Source organism: Falco cherrug, chromosome 8, assembly GCF_023634085.1.
Source record: "Falco cherrug isolate bFalChe1 chromosome 8, bFalChe1.pri, whole genome shotgun sequence".
NCBI lineage: Eukaryota > Metazoa > Chordata > Aves > Falconiformes > Falconidae > Falco > Falco cherrug.
Window position 1 is genome coordinate 40,641,998 of NC_073704.1, and position 24,997 is coordinate 40,666,994.

The 24,997-nt window shown below is 40.1% G+C and overlaps 1 protein-coding gene across 4 annotated transcripts in view; it reads left to right on the forward strand.

Moving 5' to 3' along the window:
• The first annotated feature begins 491 nt into the window (after nucleotides 1-491).
• ACVR2A (activin A receptor type 2A) overlaps nucleotides 492-24,997 on the forward strand; it is a 71,404-nt gene continuing 46,898 nt past the window's right edge. The window contains exons 1-2 of one of the 4 annotated variants that reach the window (XM_027814727.2): nucleotides 492-1,563; nucleotides 1,709-2,341. In XM_027814727.2, the coding sequence (XP_027670528.1) occupies nucleotides 2,287-2,341 (55 nt within the window). In that variant the 5' untranslated portion in view covers nucleotides 492-1,563; nucleotides 1,709-2,286. Of the gene's footprint in view, nucleotides 2,342-24,997 lie in introns of all 4 variants that reach the window. The other 3 variants (XM_027814733.2, XM_055718101.1, XM_005433170.4) reach the window with 3 other exon arrangements.

The window sequence follows — 24,997 nt, forward strand, 5'->3', positions numbered from 1 at the left end:
CCGGGCGCAGTGAGCAGGTGCCGCGGCCCGGCCCTTTCCTCACACCTGCCCGCCGGCCGGCACGGCGGCCTCCTCCGGGCAGGGCGGGCGCCGGGCCCCCGCCTCACCGAGGCGAGAAGCGACCGAAACTCGGCCCCCCACCGACCTTCGCTCTGCAGCCGGCGGCGGGGCGGAGCAGGGCGGGGGCAAGGGGCGAGCGCGGAGCCGCGAGGGAGGCGGGCGGGCGGCTCCGAGCTGAGGACGCCCGAGGGCCGCGCCCAGAGGGGCGGGCGGGGGCGCGCTTGCCCGGCGGCGCGCGGGCAGGTAGGGTGGGGGGACGGCGGACGGGAACGCGCACCACCCGCCCCTCGCCGCGGCGGCCCGCTCCGCCCCGCCGGAGGGTGGGGGTGGGCGGGGCCTGGCGGCGGGCGGCGCGCCGTGAGTGGGTAGGGCGGCTGTCAATCCGGGGCGGCGCGCGAGGGGCTGCCGTGCTTGTGGGAAAGGAGGGGAGGGTGGGGGAGGCGGCGAGGAAACAAAAACAATCGTCCGGGCGCCGCCATCTTGGGTCCGTTCTCCACGCCACACAAGTGAATGGGTAGATATGAAATTACCACAGGGGAGCAGCAACAGCAGCAGGGTACGGAGGGCTGTTCCGAGCTGCCAGCGGGACTCGGGAGACTCTAGAGACGGCTCCTGCCGCCACCGCCCAGAGAAAATCCCCGGGCTCGGCCTTTTCTCCTCGCCAACCCCTAAACTGCACTCCTGGAGGGACAAAGTTGGTCTCAGCCGCGCTGCCTTCGCCGCCCGGGAGACGAGAGAGTTGCGTTCGGCAGCGGCTTCCCTGGAGCCGGGAGTGAGCCGGGGTCAGAGTTAGGGGAGAGGGTGACGAGGGGATTCCACCCCCCTCCGCCCTCTGGCCGGGGCTCGCCGGGTGCGCTGTGTGGGAGGCACGAGAAGACAGCAGGAGCACAGCCGGCTTTTCCCTTCCACCCCTGCTCGCTCTTATTCCTTTCTCCTAGAAGAAAAAAAAAAAAAAAAAAAAGGCAAGAACTGGATCGAGTTGGGGGAGGAGGACCGTCTCGGGTCTCTGTCTGAGCGGCAGCGGGGCGGGCGCGGAGATGTGTCCGTGAGGAGTTGGAGAGCAGCGTGCCTCGGGCGGGGGAGCCGCTAGCCTGCTCGGCGGGAGGAGGGGACCCGTCGCCCGGCCGGCCAGCCCGGAGGGGGCCCGCAGCCCCCGCCGCCTCGCTCGCCTCCTCGCCGCCAAAGAAGCCGAATTCTAGAAGCACGGCAGGCAAGGAAAGGATTTGCCACAAAGAATATATCACCCTCCTCCCCAGCGGCTGGATACTGCATTTTTTTTTCCTCCCAGTCGCTCTTCTGTGTTTAAATACCAAATATAGCCTCTTGGGGGGGAGGGGATGGAAATCTCTTAGAAGAATTTGAGATCTTGCTGGGATTCGGGAGTGCCGGTGTTGCACGGCCCGGGAGAAGGACCGCGGAGACGGGGGAGAAGAGGGGTTGATGCGCGGCTCTCGCTGACTGGCCGAAGGACTAGAGATTTGCCACTTTTCGGGAAGCCCGAAGGTCGGTTTGTTATCAAACTGTCGTTTCTCCCCTTTCCCTCTTCTGGGCTACGCTAAATCCCTGAGCATTAATAAAGAAAACCGAAGCGTCGCCCACGTGTAGCTGGTGGCTTTCCATTATTTTTTTTAATTATTATTTTTTTAAGGTAGTTTTCCTCAAGAAACTGACAAAACTTCCTCCCTTCACCCGGAGGCTTTTGAGGTTTGAAGCTGAGATGGAGCTACTTTTCTCCCAAACACTACATGCTGTATGAGGGGAGCCAGGACGAAAACATCGTGTTTACTGATTTCGATACGACTCCCCGACACTGGGCACCCACGAGGGATGCTTCACGGAGCTTGATGTGGAAAAGGGTTGGTGTGCTCAGAGCCTTCGTCGTGTCCAGCAGCTTAATTGTTGACTTTTTTTAAAAAAAGTGGATTCGTAGCGTACTTTTATGAATTAAATTTTGCCACCGTTTGTACAGACGCCAAATGACACGTGTGTTTTGAAGCAGTTCCAAATAGATTCATCCCTTAACCCGGATTCTCGCTAGAAAGAGCCGGTGGGAGATCGTCAGTGGCTAAGCAAATCTGATTTTACTGTTTTATGAACATTATCTGCTGCAGAAATGTTGCTATAGATTGCTTTATAACGGTTCAGCAAGAAAGGAGCTCTTCCAGCTTGCAGGAGCCAGGAAACTGGATACTTAAAGTCACTTAAATGTTTTAACAACGTTGGAAAATGGGAGCTGCTACTAAGTTGGCGTTCGCTGTTTTTCTTATCTCTTGTTCTTCAGGTAAGTGAATGTTGTTGGTTTTGTCCTCTAAAATGTAAGGCTTTGGGGCTGGCACTTAAAACCTGAGGTAACTTTGTCGATCAGTGTGAATGGGGAGAAATCGTTCTTTTTTCCGGATGACAGATGTTTGGGGATGACGCTGACTGTAAAGGCAGAAGCTGTTTTCATCGCGATTCTTAAATATGTATAGCGTGAGCACTTCAAACGCGTGCAGCGCTTAGATTTCAGATCAGTTGTGGGGAACAAATGTGGAGACGTAACCACCTAGTGTCACATACAGTAATCTGGCAGTGCAGTTATTAGTGTTTCATCGTGTTTGGTGTGTTTGTGTTGTTTTTTTTTTGTTTGTTTGGCTTATTTTGTTTTAAATAAGAATAACCCAGCTGAAATGCTCCTAACTTCAATGAGATCTCTTCTTCTGTTCCATTCACTGATGAATGGCGAACTTCATTAATGCTTCATTAGTTTAGAATAGGTACAGATCTGAAAGCATTGGCTCGTCCTTTAGTGATAGTGAGGGGTGTGTGCATGTATAGATGTACGCACAGAATGTAAAGGGAGACTTTCCAAACAACGATTGGTAACGCTTTGTATTTTGCTGCTCAGTTTGTCACTGACTTGTAGTGGAAAAAAAGCTACTACTTTTCTCTTTAAAACAACCAAAGTCGAGTTTCAAACGCCAGCTCTGTGAGTCCCAAGAAGCGAGCGGGGTGTGAGGACTTCCCCACGTTTCTTTAGGAGGAAAATTGTTATGGTAGCAACCAGTGGTTGGGAGGATTGTTCGTGCGTTTCTGCTTGAACCTCCATCAATTTCATAAGAAAAACCCTACTGTGACCGTGTAACGGATCTAATATTAGCTTTCATGGCAAGCCTGGCACTTTCTGCTTACACTTGAAATGTGTACACAGTTCTTTGTGTAGGTTTAGATGCACTTTTTAACATTCTTGCACGGTGTGCACAGGTATACTTGTTTATCAGTGTGAAAGCTAGCAGAGAAGCGCTCACTTTTTCAGTGTAGCCGGTGTAAGGGAGCAATGAGATCCGTACAACAATGCCTTTTAAAATTTCATTGTTATAATGTACAGGATTTTGCTGAACAGGACATTTTCTTGTGGTTAGTAAATGGATAGTCTAGTCTCATGTCTGTAGCAGTATTGATCAATTCCGTGTGTGCTAAGTGTGCTGTGAAATGGCGAGCGCTGCCAGAAATAAACCAAAAAAATCCTTTTTTTTTTAACCAGAAAAATAACAGAGCAGGTTAAGGACAGGCAGAAGGTTGTTTTGGGTTTTTGGTTTGGGTTTGTTTGTTTGTTTTGTTTTTATTAGGGTGGACTATTTATTCCTGTCTTGAAACAAAACACTTTTTCTTCTGACAGATTTGTCTTGCATCTTTTCCTCATACCTTATTTTTAAGTTACTGGAGCAACATTCCTCTTAATTCAGGGATATGTTTTATAGGGAAACTTCTTTTCCCCTCTCACTGACAGTTTCTGAAAGACTTGGTGCTATCAGCTCTTCATGTATGTCTCTCCCTTCCATGTCCTCCTATTAAGAGCCTTTTGCCTAGAGCACAGAGTAGTGATCTTGTTGACATTGCCTATCCTACTTACTAAAAAGAACAGTTAAGAAACAAAAACTGTCTTTTCTGTAGCATTTCTTGCTCTGTTTTTGGTAAGAAGACGAATCTTTCTCTTTCCTGTGAAGATGCCTGCGAAGAATCTTAGCTAAAGGAGCAGGAAACTGTCTGCAATTTGGACTGCTTCTTATGTTAATGACATTGTTTTGGTGGTTATTCCAGTATTGCACATTAAGTGTTCCAGTATTCAATTACTTAAATATTTTCTACCTGCCTAAAATTTTAGAATATCTGCAGTCCTGGTAGGTCTATAAATAAATAAATTCAACAGTAAAATTTGGGGATTTCTGTGATTGAAATCATAATCTTACGTAAGCTTCTAGCACAAAGTACAGGCATTTTGGTAAGTAGTGTTTTTTCTCTTAACTGTGACTTGCTTTGGTTTGAAATCATACGGGATCGATTGATTCTAACATCATCGTCGGAAGCAGTTGCTTCTTTTCCAGTCTTTAGTCTGAAAGGAAGTCTGCCCAGGCTATATATTTAAGGATATTGGCAATGGTTGAAGAAATCCCCGGAGTTCAGGTGTGAAGGTGTCTGGTTTGTCTTTCTCCGGTATGCAGTCTCCAGCTGTGTGTGTGTGTTGGGGAGTGAGGGTATTTGGTTTTCTGTATTTGTGAAATATTTTTATATGCAGCTATTTTCTGCAGCTGTTTACATAGCCAATTAATACTGGTGTTATTTAAGTAGGTGAAAATATTGTGGGTTTCTTTCTACGTGGTGGGTGTGGAAGTGGTCTTTAGGTTGAAGGCATTTTATTTTACTATCTATAAACTGCTGTGTGAAATCCTGTAAATGTGCTTCAAATGGGTAGGGATTTCCAGTGAATCTAATAATCTTTGTGAAGGGAATGAAAATATTTCCCCATTCTGACTAAGATATTTGAAAAAGAGCATCTGTGTTGTGTTATTAGGCTTTACAATATTTGTAGATGCTTGGATAAAAGTGGGTGTAGATTTGCACCCATGTGTACTAATTGAAGAGAATGAGATGAATGTTTATTAACTAAACATGAAAACAAAGTGCCCAGGTCAAGGTTCTCCATGTGCCCTCTAATATACTTGTTATATAAACCTGTGTGTATTAACAAAGAACAGAAGATCCTGAAGTAATGATAAAAAGCTTAGGAGCAATTCACTGTTCTTCCTGTGCCTCTCCTATAGGTGAGGCAAGATTGTGGGTGAGCTTAAAAAGAAAAATAGTAAAGAAAATAGCTTGTTCATCAGAGAATGCTTCTCTTTAGGTATTATCTATGTTCACCCCTCCCCAAAGGAAGTGTGTTTCTGTGTCCTCTAGTTTTCATGATTGCTGAGTTATACTTAATGAACTTTCAGGAATAGAGAGTGTGTACTTCCTTAATTTTCTGTGATGTTTCAGAATACATACCCTGTGCAGCTGGAAATGTGGGAGATGTTGAAATAGTGGATAGTCCTCAGCCAGAATCTTCTGTTGTAGGTGCAGTAGTTTTTAACATCTGGTGGTTCCTTTTGTTACTCTTAAACTCCATTATTTCCCAAACCATCATTTCTTTTCTGAGCTGCCTGCTCTGCCTTTGGTACCTGGGTGAGGCTGTCATCACAGTAGTTCTGCAGCCCTAAGTCTCTTACAGGGGAGAAGACCTATATTTGTTAAAATTCACTTAAGCTAAATTAATGCTAAAAATCACCCAGGCAAAAGTAAGCACATCAGAAAAATCTTGCCTCCACCCCCATGCTAGATCATTCTCAAGCCACTCAGAAAGGTCTTCAGTAATTTTGCTAAAGGAAATGGCAAAGATACCTTCGTAGTTGAAGTAGTATTTTTGCTGCATGGGGAATGTTTTAATCTTTGATTTTAAGTTTATTCTTCTCCTGTCTTGTATCAATTATTATCAGGGGAAGTGATTTGAAATTTACTTTTTTTCCCCACCAAAACCCCCTGCCTAGAACTGTAAAGCCCAAGATAACTGCTATGGCTTCAGAGCTGAATGGTTAGGTGTTCTGAAGGAACTGAGAGGTGGGACATGGGATTTTTTTTTCTTTAATTTTATTATTGTAAAGGGTTTTTTTGACTGTCCACTCACTATTAATTTGGTAGCACTTTAAAATCCTGCACAAGTTTTAGGGGTATTGTCTGTGAAATTGTATGTGCTGGTATATTCTCTGCAGGCTGCCTGTGATTGTGGTTGAACTCTAATCACTTTATTGCACAGGCAGCGCAATAAACCACTTCAGACTTAAGTACTGCTTTTAAAGTAAAATCCTGCCCGAGATTCTTTTTTCCTAAGAGTGTACACTTTGTTGTTGTTGTTGTATTAAGCGTGTTGCATTGGGCAATACCCCAGCACTCCTGATGTTGCTGTTGAGAGCAGGACTTGTAAACCTACTTAATACATTGTTTTCAAGCATAGATACATTTGCATACCTGTAAATGTTATGTAGTTTACAAAGTTTCCAGCTTGACGTTATAACTTTGATTACAGATCAAAATTCTGTCACTATTTCTGTGGAATCTGTTAATACTTAACAACAGTTACAAACCCTGTGTTCCGGGTTATGAGAAATAGCTGTACTTGCAAGTGTAGTTCTAGTAGAACTCTTGCTTGACAAATGTTTCTGGAAAGATGCTGCTGACAGGGGTTTATTTGTGTATCTACCCTTCATACACAAGTTTTTCTCATAGGAAAAGCTTTAGTAAGTTTGTCTTCAAATGCTGGATGTTATGTGAGTTGGTGGGGGGAGGTGTTCTGTGTGAGGGAAAGGCTGTTCTCTGCTATATGAGGATGCAAGAGGTAATTACTGTTACCATAAATAATGCTTTTTGGGTGGTTTTAGTGGAATAGTATTTGAATGTCATTTCTTTTTTCTTTCACTTTTCTGGAATTTGGTGACAGAATTCCTTAGGTGATGATTTGCAAATAAGGATAGACAACTACTTCTGGTATTTTCCTTCTCTCTTTAACTATAGAGGTTCTTCTTTGTCATATCATTACTTTCAGGTAGTGGGGAAAAACAATAATTCCAGTGGTTTTCATTCTTACTGATTCCACCTTCTCTTCCAACATTTTATACTTCCAATTTTGACAATGCCTGGCTTTCAATTCCCATAGCTTATTTCTCTTTGAAATTGGAATTCAGTTCTATTTTAAATCATCATTATGAAGTTTATATGTACAGTTGTCTGGATCTCTTCTCTATTCAGACAAATGTGGTGAACACAGTATGCAAAGGTAGTCTTTTGGGGACCTATATGATTCAGAGCCAAGATGTAGCAAGTCCTGGGTGCTTATCCTTGGGAAATCATCTGGAGAATAATCATTATAACATGGGCTGTAAAAAGATAGAGGTTGACGAGGAATCTGATTGCGGAAGAGATTTCTTGGTAAAGGGGAGATGCGTTTCCACCACTTAATTAACAGACAGCAGATTAATGCAAATGTCTGCTTTAGTTGGTTGGTAGAATACATGGTCTGTTAGCTATCTGATGTTCTTGAAAATGAGAACTCTTTAAAAAGATCAAGAAAATTACGAATTTTACAGCCAAGTTCTTATGTGATGAAATCTTAATGTGTTTTTGTTGCCTTGGTGCTTAAAACTCAGCGCATCTTATTTCTTGTTATTTCCATATGGAAATTGAAGTGTTATTGGATGCCAGTGACTGTATGCAGCATCTCTCCTCTTCTCTCCCCTACGCTGTCTGTGTGGTGGTGGAGGTTTTTTTTTTTCTTTTTTTCTTAGAAACAGTTTGTGACTATGGTGCCAAACAGCAGAGCATATTTAGGATTAATCCCACAGAAAATGAATATTTACTGCCATATTGTTTATATTGTGTATCTTTGTGGCTAAGAATTCCAAATGTACATTAGATACATCAAGTACTTCAATTGTTGGTGGAAAGAGAGCAGAGAAGTGTTTATCCACTGCAGCAAATACGATGATGGTTTCATGGTAAAGTAAACCTTGATGAGAGAGGCCAACATTCATGGGTTTCTTCTAAATTTCCTAGTTGAAGCTGCAACTAGAAGTAAGCAGTCTGGCTAGAAAAAAAAAAATAGACAATTCGCTTGCTAACTGGAGGCATAAATCTTTGGTTATGTGGTTAGAGGTATTTGAAAAAAAACACTTGGAAATGAGGGAAGCGTTTGTGGGAAGCCTACCTGTTCCTGCCACTAGAAGCAGCTGGAGGAAGCACTAGTATTGTTAAGACAGGATCTGCTGAAGCTCGGTATTGGAGGAGTGAAGTACTTCTTTGTACCTGGCTGGGTGCTGTCATAAAAAACTGAATTACTTCAGATAGTTCAGTGAAAGAATGTACCCTTTATTTTTTTCTTTTCTTTCTTAACCGCTGTTCCACAGTTCTGCCAAATTAATCCCATTTTCAGGCAGAGCAGGATGGTAGCCTTTACCTCTGTGTCTTTGGAACTTTCTTTGTGATGGCCCTCCTAATGATCTGTGCTACTATTGCTTTTCGGCAGAAACTTCGTTACAGAGAAAATGAGCAAGTGACATACTGAAAATTGTACTGATGCCAGCAAAGGTCTGAGTGACGGCTGTGTAACCTAAAATCTTGGTGATGTTACAGTCAGTAAAGCCGTACAGGGGTAGAAGGACAGGAATGCTTGTGTGTATTCCCACCTCAGTGTTTCATTGCTTTTTGAGGGCAAATTAAGTATTGCTGAATTCTAAAAACTTGCCTTGTAAAAACAGTGGTATTCTTGTATTCTGCTGGTATTTCAGGTTTAAATTGGTGAAAGATAATCCGTTTTGATCAGGATGCGGAATCAGTCCAAAATTGTAATTATCAGTGTTACTCTTGAGTTATTCACTGAGAAGGCTTGTTAGTAACTATTAAACTGCATTGACTTGGCCTTCATATGGTGTTGAGTACCTTCAGTTGGCAAGAAGGCTATATGCTGTAATTTGAATGGCTAGATACCACCTTCTGAAATTCCTTATTTTGTTAAGGTATAATTTCTGTTTTTAAGGGTTTATATGAAGGTGTAATTAGGTGGTAATTCAATTAAAAATGCTGAAACCAGAATGTAATTAAGAGCAAACCCCTGTATACTCTTAACTGTGTTGGGCATGTAAGAAATGCCAAAATATGTTATTTTTTTTTCTCAACTGTCATTATATGAGGGAAGCATTGCCCATGATTAATGAATTGAACTGACTGAAAGGCAATAAATGCTAGATCTTCGCTAAAATGAAAAACAAGGATATTTCTTAAGTTCTTTTGTTTTCTAAACTTTGAAGTAGTCATCAACTAAGCTAAAATTAAGAATTAATGTTGTATTTTGCATTTACAAACGGTAGGTATTGCTGTCTAATCTAGTTTTGTTGTGCGCGTGAATGAGGCCGTTCTCACAGTTGGGAAGATTCCACTGTCTATAATGATGACAGCAAATGAGTTGTTTTCCTGTTTTAATTCTTAACATTGACATAGTTTAAAGCTGATACCTGAAAGGTTATTTAAGACATGTAATTTAATCTAAAGGTTTTGTTTTCAGAAAGCGTCTGTATAATTATTTTATAACTGGGAATAAGAATCTGTATTGCTCAGAACTTTGTTGCTTTTTTTATAGCTTTAATTCTTTGTCTTCCATTCCTAAATGGAATGCATTCGATGTATTGTCACTTCACCAGAAGAGAGTTAGTTTTTATAACTGAAGTTGCAAAGTTTCTTGTGACAGGTGGACTTTTAAAGTTGGATGGTACATTCATCTTTTTTTAGAAATGGAGAGGGGAGAAGGTGGTCAAAAACATTTAGGATATTGTTCCTGTATGTTCTGAGAGATAGCAAACTTTTTATGAGAGGAAGCTGACATCCGGCTTTTATTCTGGAAAAAAGTGGAAAGGGGGAAGGAAACGGAACAATATTTCTTTAATTGTTATTTTTTTATATATATATATATAATTGACTGTGGATCTGAAGAATATTTTAGAGGTGATCTGTGGCTTGTCTCTTTTGAGTGTTTCTAAACTTTTTAGTGAAATGAGGCTGCAGAGTTAACACAAATACTGCTTAACTACTAGTGCAGTCATGATACTGTTTTAGCTTGTGCCAAATGGTGTCTAATGAGATGACACGCAAACACAGTCTGAAGGATAGTGCAGGCAGGAGGCCAGTGCCAGGAGGCAGCACAGTCAAGACTGTACCAGAATTCCTGCAGTTTCAGCATTTCAGTATGCCCTCATCTTGTATCTGAGAACATGGAGTATGTATTGTCAGCGTGCTGTGAAAACGGTGATTTACACTTCACACTGAGTTTCAGCTTAGCTTTTGCATTATTTTGGACATTCAAACTGAAAAACTTTCACTTACCAAAAAAACACCAAACCAAACCCAAACAACAAAACCAAACAAACCAAAAGAACAAACTAACCCATAACCTGCTTTGGGGCCAGAATCGCATCCTGCGGAGCCATGAGTAGGAGGTCCATGGTCAAGTGCTACATGGAACGGACGTGCTGAGTCTATAGCATGTAACCTAAGGGCCAGTGAACAGCCCCTGGGCCTGTTGTGATCTGCAGTATAGATAGAGGATTTGAAGAAAAAATGGCCTACTTTATGTCTAAAGGTTATTTCTATTTTAAATGAGTATCAAAAGTTTTTATGCAGGAACAGTGCAGTTAGTGGTTACTGTAATCTTGCAGTCTGCCTGGTTTTTGTTGTCATTTCATAATAATGTCTCTGAATAGAAATGGTAGTTTCCTATTTGAAATTACTTTTTTAAATCATAGCAGCATGGGCCCATTTGGGTCTTCTCCAGCCTTATGCTCAAAGCAGCGTATTGTCCACCAGACCTCCAGGTTCATGTCAGCAGAGCTGCAGCCTGGTCTGACAGTCACCACTTGTACTGATGCAGAGAGTGCTCTGTCCCAAGGCTCAGGACACCACGTTTATCCTCACTGAATTTCATGAAGTTCCTCTTGGATCACCCCTCTGGTCTAGGTCCATCTGAGTGACATCCCTGCCATTGGGCATCACACCCTATTGCATTGTCTGGAAACTCACCGAGGTGTGTGCCACCACCTCCTCCAGCCATTGATAAAGGTGTGAAGTAAGAGGGTCTTGGGGGGGGTGTGTGTCTGCTGTCATGCTTCTCATCCTGCTGAGGACATGTTCCTTATGAGTGGTTCTATTCGAGTCACATGCTGGCAGTATCTTGAGCTTTATTTGCTAAGTTGTGTAGCTGATTTTAACTTCGTTTCAGCAGCTTCCTTCCTTTTGGTGGCTTACAAACTTATGATTCAGAGGGTTTTTTTGCAGCTGAAGCTGTAATAGCATGACCTTATTTTTTCAGGTTCAGAGTTCTTATCTCATCTAGATAACGCTAATCTCTAGTCTTTAAATACTGCCTAAACGATCATAGTGATCTTTATTCTCTCAGCTGTATTTTGAATACTTTCATTTTGATATCAACATGTAAACTGGTAGTCTAATCTGGTTTTAAGAGCTATTTTAAAATATAACCAATCATTTTATCAAGCCTTCTAGCATGAAAAACTTTAATTCTAGGAACTTTGGGGAAGATCCATGTGAACAGGGAAGGGGTTTAATTTTGTTGTTCAGTTAGTTAAATGTATGAGGCAAAATTAAACTTTGCAGTAAGTAACTGTTAATTTTAGAAATTTTTGGTAGTGTTTGTCAGTAGAGGGTACAGATAGTTCTCTTTAGCTCATAGCAATTACATGATGGAAGAATTTTCTTTAAATATTTCCATGTTTCAGGGTTGAAAAACATTTAGGCCTTGCAAGTTGCAAGATTTTTAAATTGCACACAGTTGATTGAATTACTGTACTCTTTATAATAAATTAAATCTATTTTTCATCATTTGTTTGTAAAGCTACTTTGGTGGTCTTCTCTACGCTACTTTTAGTTAAATATTTTCATTTTAATTCTCTGATCTTTGATTTTGGAAAGGGTCTGTGTTGCACATTGTCCCTAGGGATAATTGTATTTCATTAAATTTAAAACACAAAGCCTGTCAAAAAGATTGTCATAAATGGCTTTTAAAAATACTATGGTTTCGCTACATTTTGTTTAATTTCAGGTTGTGGCACACACTGGGAAGGGACAGACCCCAACAAATTAGGCCTCATCTAACCTTGCCCATTTAGAATAATGCAAATCATTAGCGAGATCTTAATTATTTGTATGTGCCGTATGTGTACCAAGAGCAAGACATGGAACCATGAATAATTTGAGACAGTTAATTGAAACCACAAGATGATTTTGCTTCCATTTCTGCCTCCAAATAAATTCCCCGCACTCCATAAATAAGACAGCAGCCCCAAACTGAGCAGTGAGGAATAACTAAAGAACACTCTGGAAAAACCCCTGTGGAAAAAAATACTTGACAGTTTGGTGAAAGTCTTCTGTTTCTGTCCACTTAAAATAGTGAATCACATCCTGATTAGGTCAGGTGCTTTCAAAGAAGCCAGGAGTGCTCAGGTCCCACTTTTTATTTCATGGGAAATGGAGTGGATCCCTCATGAAAAATCTTGATGCCTCAGTGTGTGTGCAGCAGTACTTTTTCCAGTGGCTTGAAAACATTCTAAAGGATGGCAAATAAAGAAAAAATCATTGCCGTAGGCTTTTGTCCCCTCTAAATGAGGAGACTGTACTTTTGACAAGTGGAACATAAATCACCATTTTTCTCCCTCAAATGATGTGTAGTAATTTCTGTAAAGTATTGCTTTTTAAAAATAAATTACAATTTTTTTTAATAAGATTGTTGAAATTATTCAGAAAATAATTTGAATGCTGTTTGGACCTGTGGTGGCAAGTGCTCTGGAGGTTTTGTTTGAGGAAGGGAGAAATTTTCTTCTACCCCTTACCCTGTTGTGTCCTGCCACAGACTGCATGAGGGCAGAAACTCTTGTTCTTCTCTAGTATCCGTTAATACACTGACTGTGTACTTTTGAGAACACCTACACAGAAGCTGTAGATTTTTTTTTTTTTAAAAAAAACAGTAATCCAGTTTTTCAAATTAGGAAGATGTATGATTGAAAGGAGAGTCATCTATGGCATATCCTATAGAGAACCATCTCCTAATGACCTGTCATGAGGATTCAAGCATAAAACAAATTGCTTTTGTTGTTTAGGTGTTGGTGTGGTTTTTTCTTTTTAAACCTTGAGTCTGTAAACAGTGATGAAAGTATGCATCAGGAGTGATGGTATTGATACTATTCTAATGGTGTGTAAGAAAAGAAATGTAATAATCTTTGGATTTTATGTAATGAATGATGAATAAATTTTTAGAATTCGGTGAAACATCTTACCTTACAGCTTTGGAAGGTGAATGATACCTGATAGAGTGGGATGAGCTTTTTAGTTAGTGATTGATGAAGATTTTCTAGAACGTTGTTTTCCAAAATATTTATTCTGAAATTTAGTAATCCCAGAAGTTTTTCTCTCCCCGTTATTACAAATATTTTAGTGTTGGAAGCTCTTTTATTCAGAGTGAAGATGAGGAATGGTATCTGTGTAGGAAACCTATTAACATTTTTCTTACTTCAGCATAATCACCTTGGCCAAATTATGAAGTTTCTTTAAACAAATAATGTATATAGCACATCAACTCAGGCAGTTAAACTCTCAGCGGCTGAGTGCTAGCAGACTTTGGTATGTGAGAGAAGAGGCAAATGACCAGTTTTGAATTTAATTTTGATAGACTTTTGGGAAATTTGCATGCTGACAAAGTATGTTCTGGGGGAGCTTCAGCTGACCATCTGAACTCTTCTCCCCACTGTCTTCCTTCTAGCAAAAGTCAGTCCAACATTTTTCTAAGAGAAGCTTGTTTGCAGCCTCAGTGCTTGTTTGAGAAATCTGTTATTCAAGCATCGGCTGACACATTCACCATGCAGTAGGTCATAGACTTTGGTAGGAACTTTGGAACATTATTAATAAACTTCAAAATCCTTGTGGCAGACAGCAAACAAGTTGAGTGTCTAGCATGTGTCAGGTTTTGCTTGCAGAAAAAGTAATTTTGAAACAGAGGTTCAGTAATGAAATAAGATTTTAGAAGTAAGCCAACAAGTGCATGCTTTTTAATTGTTCCTTCAGTAGTTTTGCCAGCCTCAAAAACCACCTAATTAGCTTCTACTTGTCCAAAAGGGTTATTCCAGTTGCACCCATTGTTAAAGGTGGCAGCCGGTATCTCTTAATGTAGCCGTTGAGGGCATCTTGTCCTTCTGTAATTAAAACCAGAGGGGTTTCCCTCTCTTGAGAAGTCCCTGGTTCTCTGTGTTGCAGAAAGCTGTGTATGGTAAGAAATTAAGTCCTTCCTTTCCCCAGTCATCCTTGAAGTGTTGTTACTTAAAATTTGTATTGTTTGGCACTTTTATATTTCTTGCTTTAAGCTAGCTTCTTTATTTGACATAGTGTGACGAAGACTTCACAAATTATACATAATGAAAAATAGTACATTGTAGAGTCCTTTCAGTGTTGGTATCTTGTAGTACTGTCGGCTTTGATTTATGCAGGGTATTTAAGAAAAACTGATTGGAGAACTGGGAGACTGACAGTTCTTCTCTGTAGCCTCTTCCTCATCCACATACCCACTTCATGGTGAAGTTACACTTTACTGTTGGTTCAGCCCTCTCATATACCAACCCTTGTGGCTGTCTGACATTGTACTGGACTGATGCAATTTGCTACATTAGCAAAGGTGAATTGAAAAAACAGCAAGTAGCCCTTTGCAAGCAGTATCAAATGAGGACAAGAGTTGGGCTAAAAGATGCTAGGAGCAAAGAAAGAGTTAGGTGGAATAATGGCTGGCAGTGAGTTTGCACGATTTGACCAAGGAAATGAATTACCAGGGGAAAAGAACATATCAGAGTTGGTGAATAGAGCTGTTCTGTATACATACTGGGTAAGAAAGCAAAAATGACAAAATTAGTTGTCAGTTTTAATAACCTCTGTCTTTAAAAAGAACTTGCTTCTCTTTTTCAGAGTTGTTCTTAAGATCTCAGCGCATGCCGGTTGTCACAGGATTTTTTTTCTCTTCCCTTGCTTTTTAAGCATTTTCATGTCATGTTATTTTTTAGGGGCCATGGAGTAATTATTTCCAGGCAGAATGGCGGGCCACTGCCTGTTGCAGCATTGCTCTAGACAGCACTTTTGCTCATCTTGCATTTCACTGGTACAGAACTACTGGGTTTTTGTATGAATGTATAAGGCTTGCATACGAGGAAAAAGCAGGAATCTAGCAGTGAAAACTTTTCATTATCATCATTCACTTAACTGGCACCTTCCCCATTGCACTTCTGGATGTTTCACAAGTAACAGAATGCAAAGTTCCCGTATTTATTGAAAGCATGTCACAAATTGATAGAGCTGGCACACACATCTGGGGGACCAAATTCAAAGGAGAAGGTGATAAAATCCACTTCTGTCTCCAGGTTTGCTGGTAACAGCAAGGTGGGAACTAAATAGGAGGTGCAGACTGATACAATGGGCTGTAAAAAACAATTGCATCCCAAGTTTAAGAACAAAATTTGGAAAGACTTATTTGCAACACGATCTTGGTAGTGTCTTGTGGTACTCAAATTTTAACCACAAGTTGTCCTAGAAACTTCTTCTGAGCAGGTAGGCATAAAACTTTGTGCAAAAACTCTGGAAAAATTCTGGTCCAAGCAGAGAATAGACAGCACTCAAGGATCTAGAAACGATGGGGAAAGAACATAGGCAGGGTCCTTGAAACAATGACCCTCATCTGATAATGCCTGAATGTACTGAATTCAAAACACTGAACATGGCATCAGTAGTCACACTTGGAGAAAATGGCCCATCTAGTGATTTTTACATATCAGCTAAACAGCCACGTAGCATTATGTCCAGGATCCCCATCTCCCCAGTCTGAGAGGACTCAATCTCCCGAGCATCTTCCAGTTGCCAGGGGAGCATGTAAGAACCAGGCTACTTGTCAGGAACTTGTCAGGTTGTTGTCATTGCAAATCCAAGTGTCTCTAAGCCAGATGAGCAAGCCTGAGGAACCAGGGCAGTCAGGAGTGCAGAGCAGTTACAGTCATTGAACTGACAAAAGCCATAAACCAGGGAAGTCTTCCGGACAGCAGGGCATGCTTCTGAAAAGAAAAGGTGTGGCTCTGACAAGTCAGGATGAGATTGTGGCATTTACAGTTTAGCTGCTAACCAAGTCTTTTGGGCAGCTACCTAAACTCATCAGCCTTTTGTCACGCTCCAGTGTGAAGTAGGCCTCAGGCTTTTCTTGGCCTCTGTTCAGGCATCATGTTTCTTTTAACTTTCCCTGAAACTCTACGTGAGTACTTCTGTGTTAAAATCCAAGTATGGCCAGCAAAAGTGGGACATATATTAGTCTCCAGTAGCAGTATTCTGAAATTTTGAATAAAACATGACTAGAACTTGAGGTCAGTTTCAGAAGCATGGGGGCATCTCACCTCAGGTGTTACGTGAAACCTGTTGTCTTTCTCTTTCTTCCCAGCCATGGTCTTCTCCAACTCAGCCTAGAACCCACCTCCCTTTTAAAGAAGAACGAAGCTAATGTTCTGAGGCCCAGGTTGTTATTCCCAGCATCCTCTTCCTTTGGCTGCTTCCAATTAATTGGTGCATTTAAGTTGCCTTCTGCTTAAAGCAGAATTTTTTAAACCCCTTCCTCCCTGAGGTGATGGCTTCTGCTGAGGACATCTAGGTTAATGTGATGACTTACTGCCACCAGAAAGCAAAGGCCTAAATGTACACTGGTTTTCTTTTCTGTCCAGTTTCCTTCTATTGAGGCTGTTCATTCTTCTCCCGAGGGTATAAATGTTCCTTTCTTATTTACCTTTTCCAGCACATCTTTCTGTTCACCTCAATAGAATCTCCATCCCACCCACCCCAGTCCTCAAAATGAGTTTATTTGTTGCTGCAGTAGTTTTCTGGAATCTTAGGAACTGAACAAGTCTGGTAAGTTCTGGAGGAAGAACAAGATAAAGGCAGTGGAAGCAGAGACAAATAAGGTACCAGTGAGACCTCTGACTTTCACAGCTTTCATATCCTTTTCCAAGCAGATTCAGGACATTACACGCAGAAAGTGTCTAACAAGAAGAGGTAACACTAGTCTGCAGCCAGCTTGGCACCTTGGAACAGCTTGTTTGTACAAGAAGGGAGGAAGAGCCCTGGTGGGATTGATGTGGGCTGCTGTAGAATTGCAGCCACAGAGAGGCTGAGGCAAATGGAAATGCATGACTGTAAAGTTCCCTGGTCAGATGATCTTCAGCCCATTGCGGAATCCAGCTGCTCTGAGGCTGACAAGGTAATTGAAGCCTGGGCCCCCTCTTCTGAACTGCTGAGCTTTTACACAAAAAGCTTTTATGTGGAATTACAGTTAGCTGCCTTCTACTGGAGAGAGAGCTTTCTCTAGCATGTGGATTTTATTTTTTTTTTTAAATGGTGATCGAAGTGGATGGCCTCAAGCCTGGGAAGGATGGACTAGATGGAGGCATGAAATTTAACTTCTGTGGGCAGAAACTTCTGTTCGTGCTCTGGGTTCCCTACTGATTTGCTTAGGGCAGCGCTCTGCTTTATGGTTAGGAGTCCCATGGTTCTCCCCTGACTGTACAGGCAACTTGGGTACCTAAGTTCATGGTGTTACCAATCTTGGTATCTCTGTAGAAATAACACTATAGTCAAATAAACAAGAGAAGAAAGAAAAAGCAGTTGGAATGTTACATCCACCTTAAATGTACATTACTGTTAAGTATATTCAAGATGAAGATGGGTGTTCATTTGTTTTCCAAGGGAACTTTTGATATAAGGGAGGTAGCTCATGAAAGCCTGGGATTCCCTGTATTGTCTCAAAATCATCAGTGTTGCTGCTCCTTGTAGGACAGAATAAACCACTACTCCTAAGAGTGCTACACAGAAGAGCTGAGTCACTGTTAACTGTTTGTCCACTGATTTACCAAGTATCTGTTGGCTGTGTTGACTACCTGTAGGTAGTCCCCAAAATAAGAAGCAAACAATTTTTCTTCTCATTTTCAACCCTCGCATGAGTCTTAGTGATACAGTTTTTCATGTACTTATTTAAGTATTCATTAACCACTGCAGAAAAGAAATACCTTGAACAGGCAAGACATGAGAATTCTCCCATCACTTTTTTTTGCAATTGTGAAGCTTCGGTGTTCTTCTGGACTACCAGGAGAATTTATTGCTGAATGAATTCCTCAGTTGTGACAAGAGAAACACCTGTCTCTGCCTGAGCAGAAGCACTCCACTATCAAAGACAACATCTGGCAGTAGCAGCCCTTAAACTTCTGTTTGTGACTTCCCTTTCTGTGTAAGGTACTCCAAACACAACTTTGGAAGTTCTCTTGAGAAAGTAAGCATCAGTGGAATGGAGATTGTGGGCTCTCTTAAACAAAAGGCAGCACTGGAAATATATCGTCATTCTGTCCATTCCCTTAAGAGGCTTCTTTTTTACTATTAAAGAAATGTATTTTTGATGTTGAGGTGTGGGGTTTTTTTCCAGTAAGTAGGAGCAGAAAGTTACATATGAGCACATATATAACTTAATCTCAACACTTTAAGATCTGCTTAATTCTTTTATGTTCTCCCAGAAGTGTCCTAAGAATGAAAAGTATTAGACTGGAGGATTCAGAAATGCATTTAGGGATGCTTTTGAGGCTGAGTACCTTTAACTTGTCTTGTCTTCTGTTGAGCCTGCTGGCCAGCTGCTTCACATCAAATCCAGCAAAGTGATTGGTAAAGGTACTTGAAACAGAAGAAGTACATTTACTAATGATAGGTAATGAAATTGTAGAACTCACTGTTTTAGAACATGTGAAAATTAAAAAATGGTCTCACAGATGGACAAATTCAGGGAACATAGTTTGTTGAGAGGTACTTAAACTTGATCTGAGTGGACCTTCCAGATCAAATAATTCCTGATTGCTGAATATTCCTGCCAGAAGCCTTTAGTTAAGCCTACAGTTACTGTTGTCTGATGCTTTTGAAGCATTCTCCTCAAAATTATATTTCTGATAGAAATTAGGCAAACCTGCTGGTTTTTTTTCCTGTGTTGTTCTTGTAGTAAGCTGGCACCTTAATACCAAAATGCTTTACCACAATTCATGAAAGGTAACTACTGTTTGAACGCATTAGTTTTCAGATCTTTTCCAAACAGGGTAAAAGTTCTAGCCTCACTGTTTGCACTTAGGAATTTTGGTACATATATGTCTTTGAGAGGGCAATGATAAAGAAGTATTCTTGCACTTAGGGTTCCCTTTCACTTCACACCTGGTCTTGTGTAACTACTGACTCCCGCTGGAAAGGGAGTGGTCCTTCCCCTCCCTAAGACAAGTTTCCACAGCCTGCCTTGTGCTGGACCCAGCAATTGTGTGGCAGGAGGGAGGGAGTTGAATCAGCAGTTATAATCTTGTGCAAAGTTCACTATGATTTCATTTACCATACCGTTTCAAAAAGTTAAATTGTAGCTCGTGTTGTAGTTATGATTCTGTAGTTACTTCTTTTGCATAGTCCTGAAAGAGTGTTCTTTAGGGCATGAAGTGAATCAGAGTGCAGGTAAGGCAGGTGCTGAACAGTCAAGTCTGTGGTGGTACATTTATAGGAAGTGCTGGGTAGTTAATCTTCTGTGTGAGTTTGTCTTATCGATCCTAGGCAGGGTTAATGTCTGAATTCTCTTCGCAGTCTGCATGTTTGAAGCATATATTGTCAGCATATTCAATATAATATACTGCTTGCTTGCTTTAAACTGGCTTATTCTGAGTGACTTTAGTCATAGTGGCAATGAAGGCATTGCAAATGATATGGGCTAGTCCAAAGTAAGTATCCTGGGTTCTTTTTAAGTTGCTTTGATGTGTTGAATCATCTACTTCTGCTCTATCATCAATGTTGCTTGAGCAAAATAGATCAAAACTAGTTTATGTCTAATAGTACAGCCTGTGACTTGTACTCAAGTATAGATTTCTTTTCCTGGTTCTAAGAATCAGGCATTTATAGCTGTTGGTTAAAAATCCTGGATTTCTTGTTAGCTCACCTAGATCATTGATGGTTTGAAAAGCTACTTCATCCTCTGTACTGCATGCAGCTATTGAGGTGGATATTCAAGGAGTTCTGTTGCCAGCTTTCTCAAAACCTTGGTTGACACAGAGTAGTCTAGGCTAGTCTTATTTTCCAAAATGCTGTGAAACCAGAAACTCAGGATAATTACTTGGTGTTAGCCCATGGTGCAGTCCAAGAGATATTTCTTTGCCTCTTACCTTAGCTGCCTCTATGTACGGTGAGTAGAATGCTATTTCTAAGGAATCCTGTGAGAAACTGGCATTATTGTAAGCAACCATGTAACTTCTGCCATCACTGAAGGTATAGATTTGGAAGTTCCGGTGAATTTGTGCTTATTAGAGAATGACATTAATAGGCAGAATTGTCGCTTCACCATCTGTTTTCTAATCTTTTCTGCAGCGTAACTGAAAAAATGTCTTTCTCCTCTCCTACTGAAAGCATCTGATATTCTGATAATTTCTTAGGAGTGTTGTTGAAGACAGCAGATGACTTGTCTGGCAGGTGCTTTCAGAGATAAACCAGTAGAGTATACCTACCACTGTCTTTGTCCTCTTACCTTTGATAGGCAGAGAGATTGATACCATTGCCTCTGGGCAGGGGAGTATGTATGGAAGACATGTTTAGGGAGCCCTGCTTGAGGTTTTCATTAACATGGAACTTGGAGTTTTAATTATCAAGTTTAAGACTGTTATTTTGTTAAGGTGTGGAGAAGCTTTTTGGTGTATACCAACATTCATGTTCTGGCTTTCACTGTGTTCTTGAATAAGAAGAATAAGGTCAAAATCGTATCTTAAGGTGCCTTCAGGATTTCAGGTCAATAGATGTCGTTTTCTTAATTGTTATCTATATTTAGAAGAGAAATTTAACTTCTATTAGCAAGTGCAGTACTTTCACCTGGAAGCTTTTGTTTTTGTTTTTTTTCTGTCACATACATCCCTGATTCATCCACAGAATTCTGGATTTCTTTTTTCCACTCGCAGCTTGGTAAGTACTGTCAAAACCTGAGTTGTCTTTATGTAGGCACAGTGTTATTTCTTCTAGGCTATGTGGTTAATGGTTATTCCACAGAACAAGCAGAACAGTGATTCTTACCTGTGAGTGAGACTGGCTTTTACCTGTGAGTGAGACTGGCTTTGCTAGGTGAATTTGGAATACCAAATGTGCATCCATGAGGTATGTGGTGAACTGCAGTTCTTTCATGCTAGGCTCCTTAGATGGAAGAGGTAGGTATTCCACGTTAGATGTCTGTAGTCTGTTGGAGTTTCCAAACAGCAAATCTTGTCTTCTGAAGGGAGCAGCAGTTCCCATAGTGGAGAGGTCACACAGGTCTGGGGGAAGAAGCCAGAATGACAGCCTTGAGCGTGATATGGCCAAGGGAGCAGGTACCTCTAAGCTATGTAGGCTGGCTGGTCTGTAGCAGTGATGGGCAGTTGGGTAGGATTACTTTAAAATATGCTTGAGTTTAGATAAATACTTTACATTAATACATCACAGTGCAGTTGCACTCTAAAAGAGTGAGTTTTTCATTCTTTTCAGAAATGTCCAAAGGTAAAATGTTCTTGAGATTTCTGGGGATATGTATTAATGGCGTACCCAGGTATTGATTCTGACATGAACAAAAAAACCCCCCACAACAAAAAATAAACAAAACAAAAAAAACCACACACACACCCCCAAAAAAACCCCAGATAATAAAAATTGACGTTTGTACAGCTGCAGTACAATAGCAACTGAATTTCGTTTGCTAGGTACAAACCAAAAGTAGCCTGTCTAGTTTTAGTTACTCTATAAAATTAAACACAGTAAAAACTTTTGCAGCAAAAACCAATCCCATGTTTTTGAAGATAAATAGCCAAGCTCTGAGAAAGCCTCTGTATGATCTTTCAGCACTTTAAAATTTCCTGTCTTATCTAAATACTTTTTTTAAAAAAACTTACAATATTGTGATGGAATAAATCAGATAAGCAAATTGAACAATTGGCCAGAAAATAGATTGCCTTGGTGTGGCACTACGAGGTGACTCAGTGAAATAAGAAAATAATGCTGTGGTTTATATTATTGTGTGCTCATTGCATGTGCCAGTCTAATCTGTTTTGTTTGGTGTGCTTTGCCACCAGCCTCCTGCCCCAGCAGCTTTGCCGAGCTCACCTGTTAATTCTCGTCCTCTCTTCCTGAGGAAGCAAGGAACTTAAATCATAGTATAGTAGGATATTTCTTAGAGCACCCTGTTTTCCACAGGTGTAGGAGTCTCAAAAGATGTTCAGAATATCCTTTCATATAACTGCATTCTTTAGGAGGTTAAAGTTAGAATTAAAAAAAAATAAATCTGTTGTCAGTAGGACTAAAGATAGGTAATTCTTTAAATAGATCATAGGCAAATGAACTATAGCAATACTGCAGAGCTTTAGGATGCTAGTGCTGCATGTGCAAGAAGAATAAAACACGGGTGCTTGCCATATTCACTTCAATGAAGTGTTGATGGCTTGGGTGCGAGATAATAATATTATGGCACTTGGTGAGATAGTTGAAGTTGGCAAATGGTGAAAGATTCAGAAAAATGACCTTAAAGAATAATCTTTTTGTCAACGAATCTTGTGTTATTGAGGGGCTAAGAAATCTCAATTTAGTTTAAGAAACAGCATGATGACTGGCAGTTATCTACAATGAAAGGTGTTAGAAAGTGTAAATATTGAAAATCAGTATTTTCAGTGAATCCTGATGGTGAGATTACATACAGTGTCCATTTTTAACAAAGAAATTTAACACTGAAATTTTGAATTTGCTGTTGCATTTATCAGATTTCCTGTGGGATGTGGGGTTTTTTAAAAAGTTGTAAGCTTGATGCCAAAGTTACCAGCTGTAGTTCCTTTCTCCTAGTGGTTTAAAATGTTGTGAATTTTCAGAGCTGTTGCCTCAGGTTTGTAAGATGATGGATTTTTTTTCTGTGGGTATGTCTCTCCCAGGCTCTTGTTGAATAGTAGATCATATGAAAACTTTGGCAGAAGAGGAAACTTTAATGCAAGACGCTTTTAATAAAAAAACATTAAATCATTGCTAGTGAGTGTACAAAATCTTAAGCGAGAATTAACCAGAACTTAAGCAGAATAAACAAAGGCACACAAGGAATAGATTATTTTTATATTAAAGTATATGTATCAAAACATGTAAATATTTTATATGTCTATGTGCACCACCCCTCCAATTTATAAATTAAAAGATTAAGAGCAAGGTATTTTTTTTATAGAAAGAAAATTAAAAGGAAGTTGATTATTTATATTCTGAAGTTGTTTCTTTAAGCTAGTTTAAGAAAACTGTACAGAAAATCTTTATTGCTGCCTGCTGAGTTATAGTCGTAAATGCAGAAGAGCAAACCAGAACTTAATTCAATATTCAGAATTGCCATTTTATACCAGCAGTGCAAAAATAATTCTGTTGCTGTTTAGTAGGTTTCCTTACCAATACTTTCTTCTGTCCTGTACATCCCCAAATCCTTTATCCAGGGAACTAAGCAAATGACATTAGCTTTTTTCAAACTCAATATAGTAGGTTTGCAATCAATGATAAATATCTAATTTAAAGATAATTTAAAATGCTTTGTCATATATAAGCATATGATTTTCAAGTAAAAGTTGTTTCTGCTTGCTTAGGAGGTGATAAGATTGTAGACTAAATGTGATTAGTGTTCTTTGCAGATGTTGCTTTATATGCTTAGTCTTTCAGAAGTAAAGCAGTCTAGACTGTCTGTCTGCATTCTCCTACAGCTTTGATCTTGATTAAAACTGGTTGTATTGCATTTATCATCTTCCTTTCTTGAATGCCAGAAATATCTTAACTGGCTTTTTGTATATGTTTATACAGAAAGATGCTAAGTATCTTCTTTGAATACCGTAAAAAGTACATATTTGTATATATTCAGCAAATAGCAAAAATCGTTGGCTTGTATCTTGAAAGCTTTAAAACTATGATTTGCCTTATTTCAGATACAGCAAATGTTACTCAGAATGTTAGTTAAGTTAATAAAGTTAACATTAAGTGGATTTTTTACTCCCTTCTGTTTGATATACATCTAAAGATAGGTGGTGGCTTCTTTGATCTTCTTGCTGTAGTCATCTATCTGTATTTTTTTCAGATCTGATATTAGTGATCTGTTAATGCCTGTTTTATTCTGCTAACGCAAGATTTTTCTTCCTGACCACCACCCTTGCAGCTCAGGGTGACTGAACCAAACTGCTTCAAACTGTAAAGACACACAGAGTACCTGAATACAATAAAATTTATTAGGGACTGGTGTGTGCCCACTGTATGGCACAGCGAAAGATCTGAAAGCATCTGTGTCAAATTTTTGTTTTGGTGTTAAATCTTTCACTGCTCTGGGAGGTCATCAGTTCCTCACTTGTGCACACCAAGTACAACTAGAATTATTTTTAAGGATTTTAAAGGGTTTTTTTTAAGATAATCGGATTTTCTGTTTATTTGCTTGTTTATCAATTAGAGATTGTATAGGACAGATTTGAGAACTTGATATATTTTTGGGGGAAGTTTTAAGTGAAGGTAATCCTTATAAATGCTAATAAACTACTTGATGGTCAGACAGTAAAACATTTTGGGTAGTTCCATTAAATATTAAAATAAATGGTATTTATTTTCTATTACAACTTTTGTTGTTGCCGCCACTGAGCACTTTGTGTAAGTGTTGGTTAGAGTTGTTTATGAAATGTTTGTAGCTTCGAGACCACAGTGGTGACTTAAATCTAAGTTTGGGAACATGGCTCCATATACTCATTAAGTACACAAAACGGATGGAGAAGTAACTAGACAATAAGTTAAACTATACTTAGCTGTCATAAACCACTTGTAAACACATTACAGGAGTTGTATGTTGCTCTGTACTTTGGCATTACTTAGTATTTTTTTTTCTGATCCTTAACTATACCATCCTAAAACTTTTTTAGTTTTGTGTCGTGGCAATGATGTCTGATTTTTATTTCTTTTT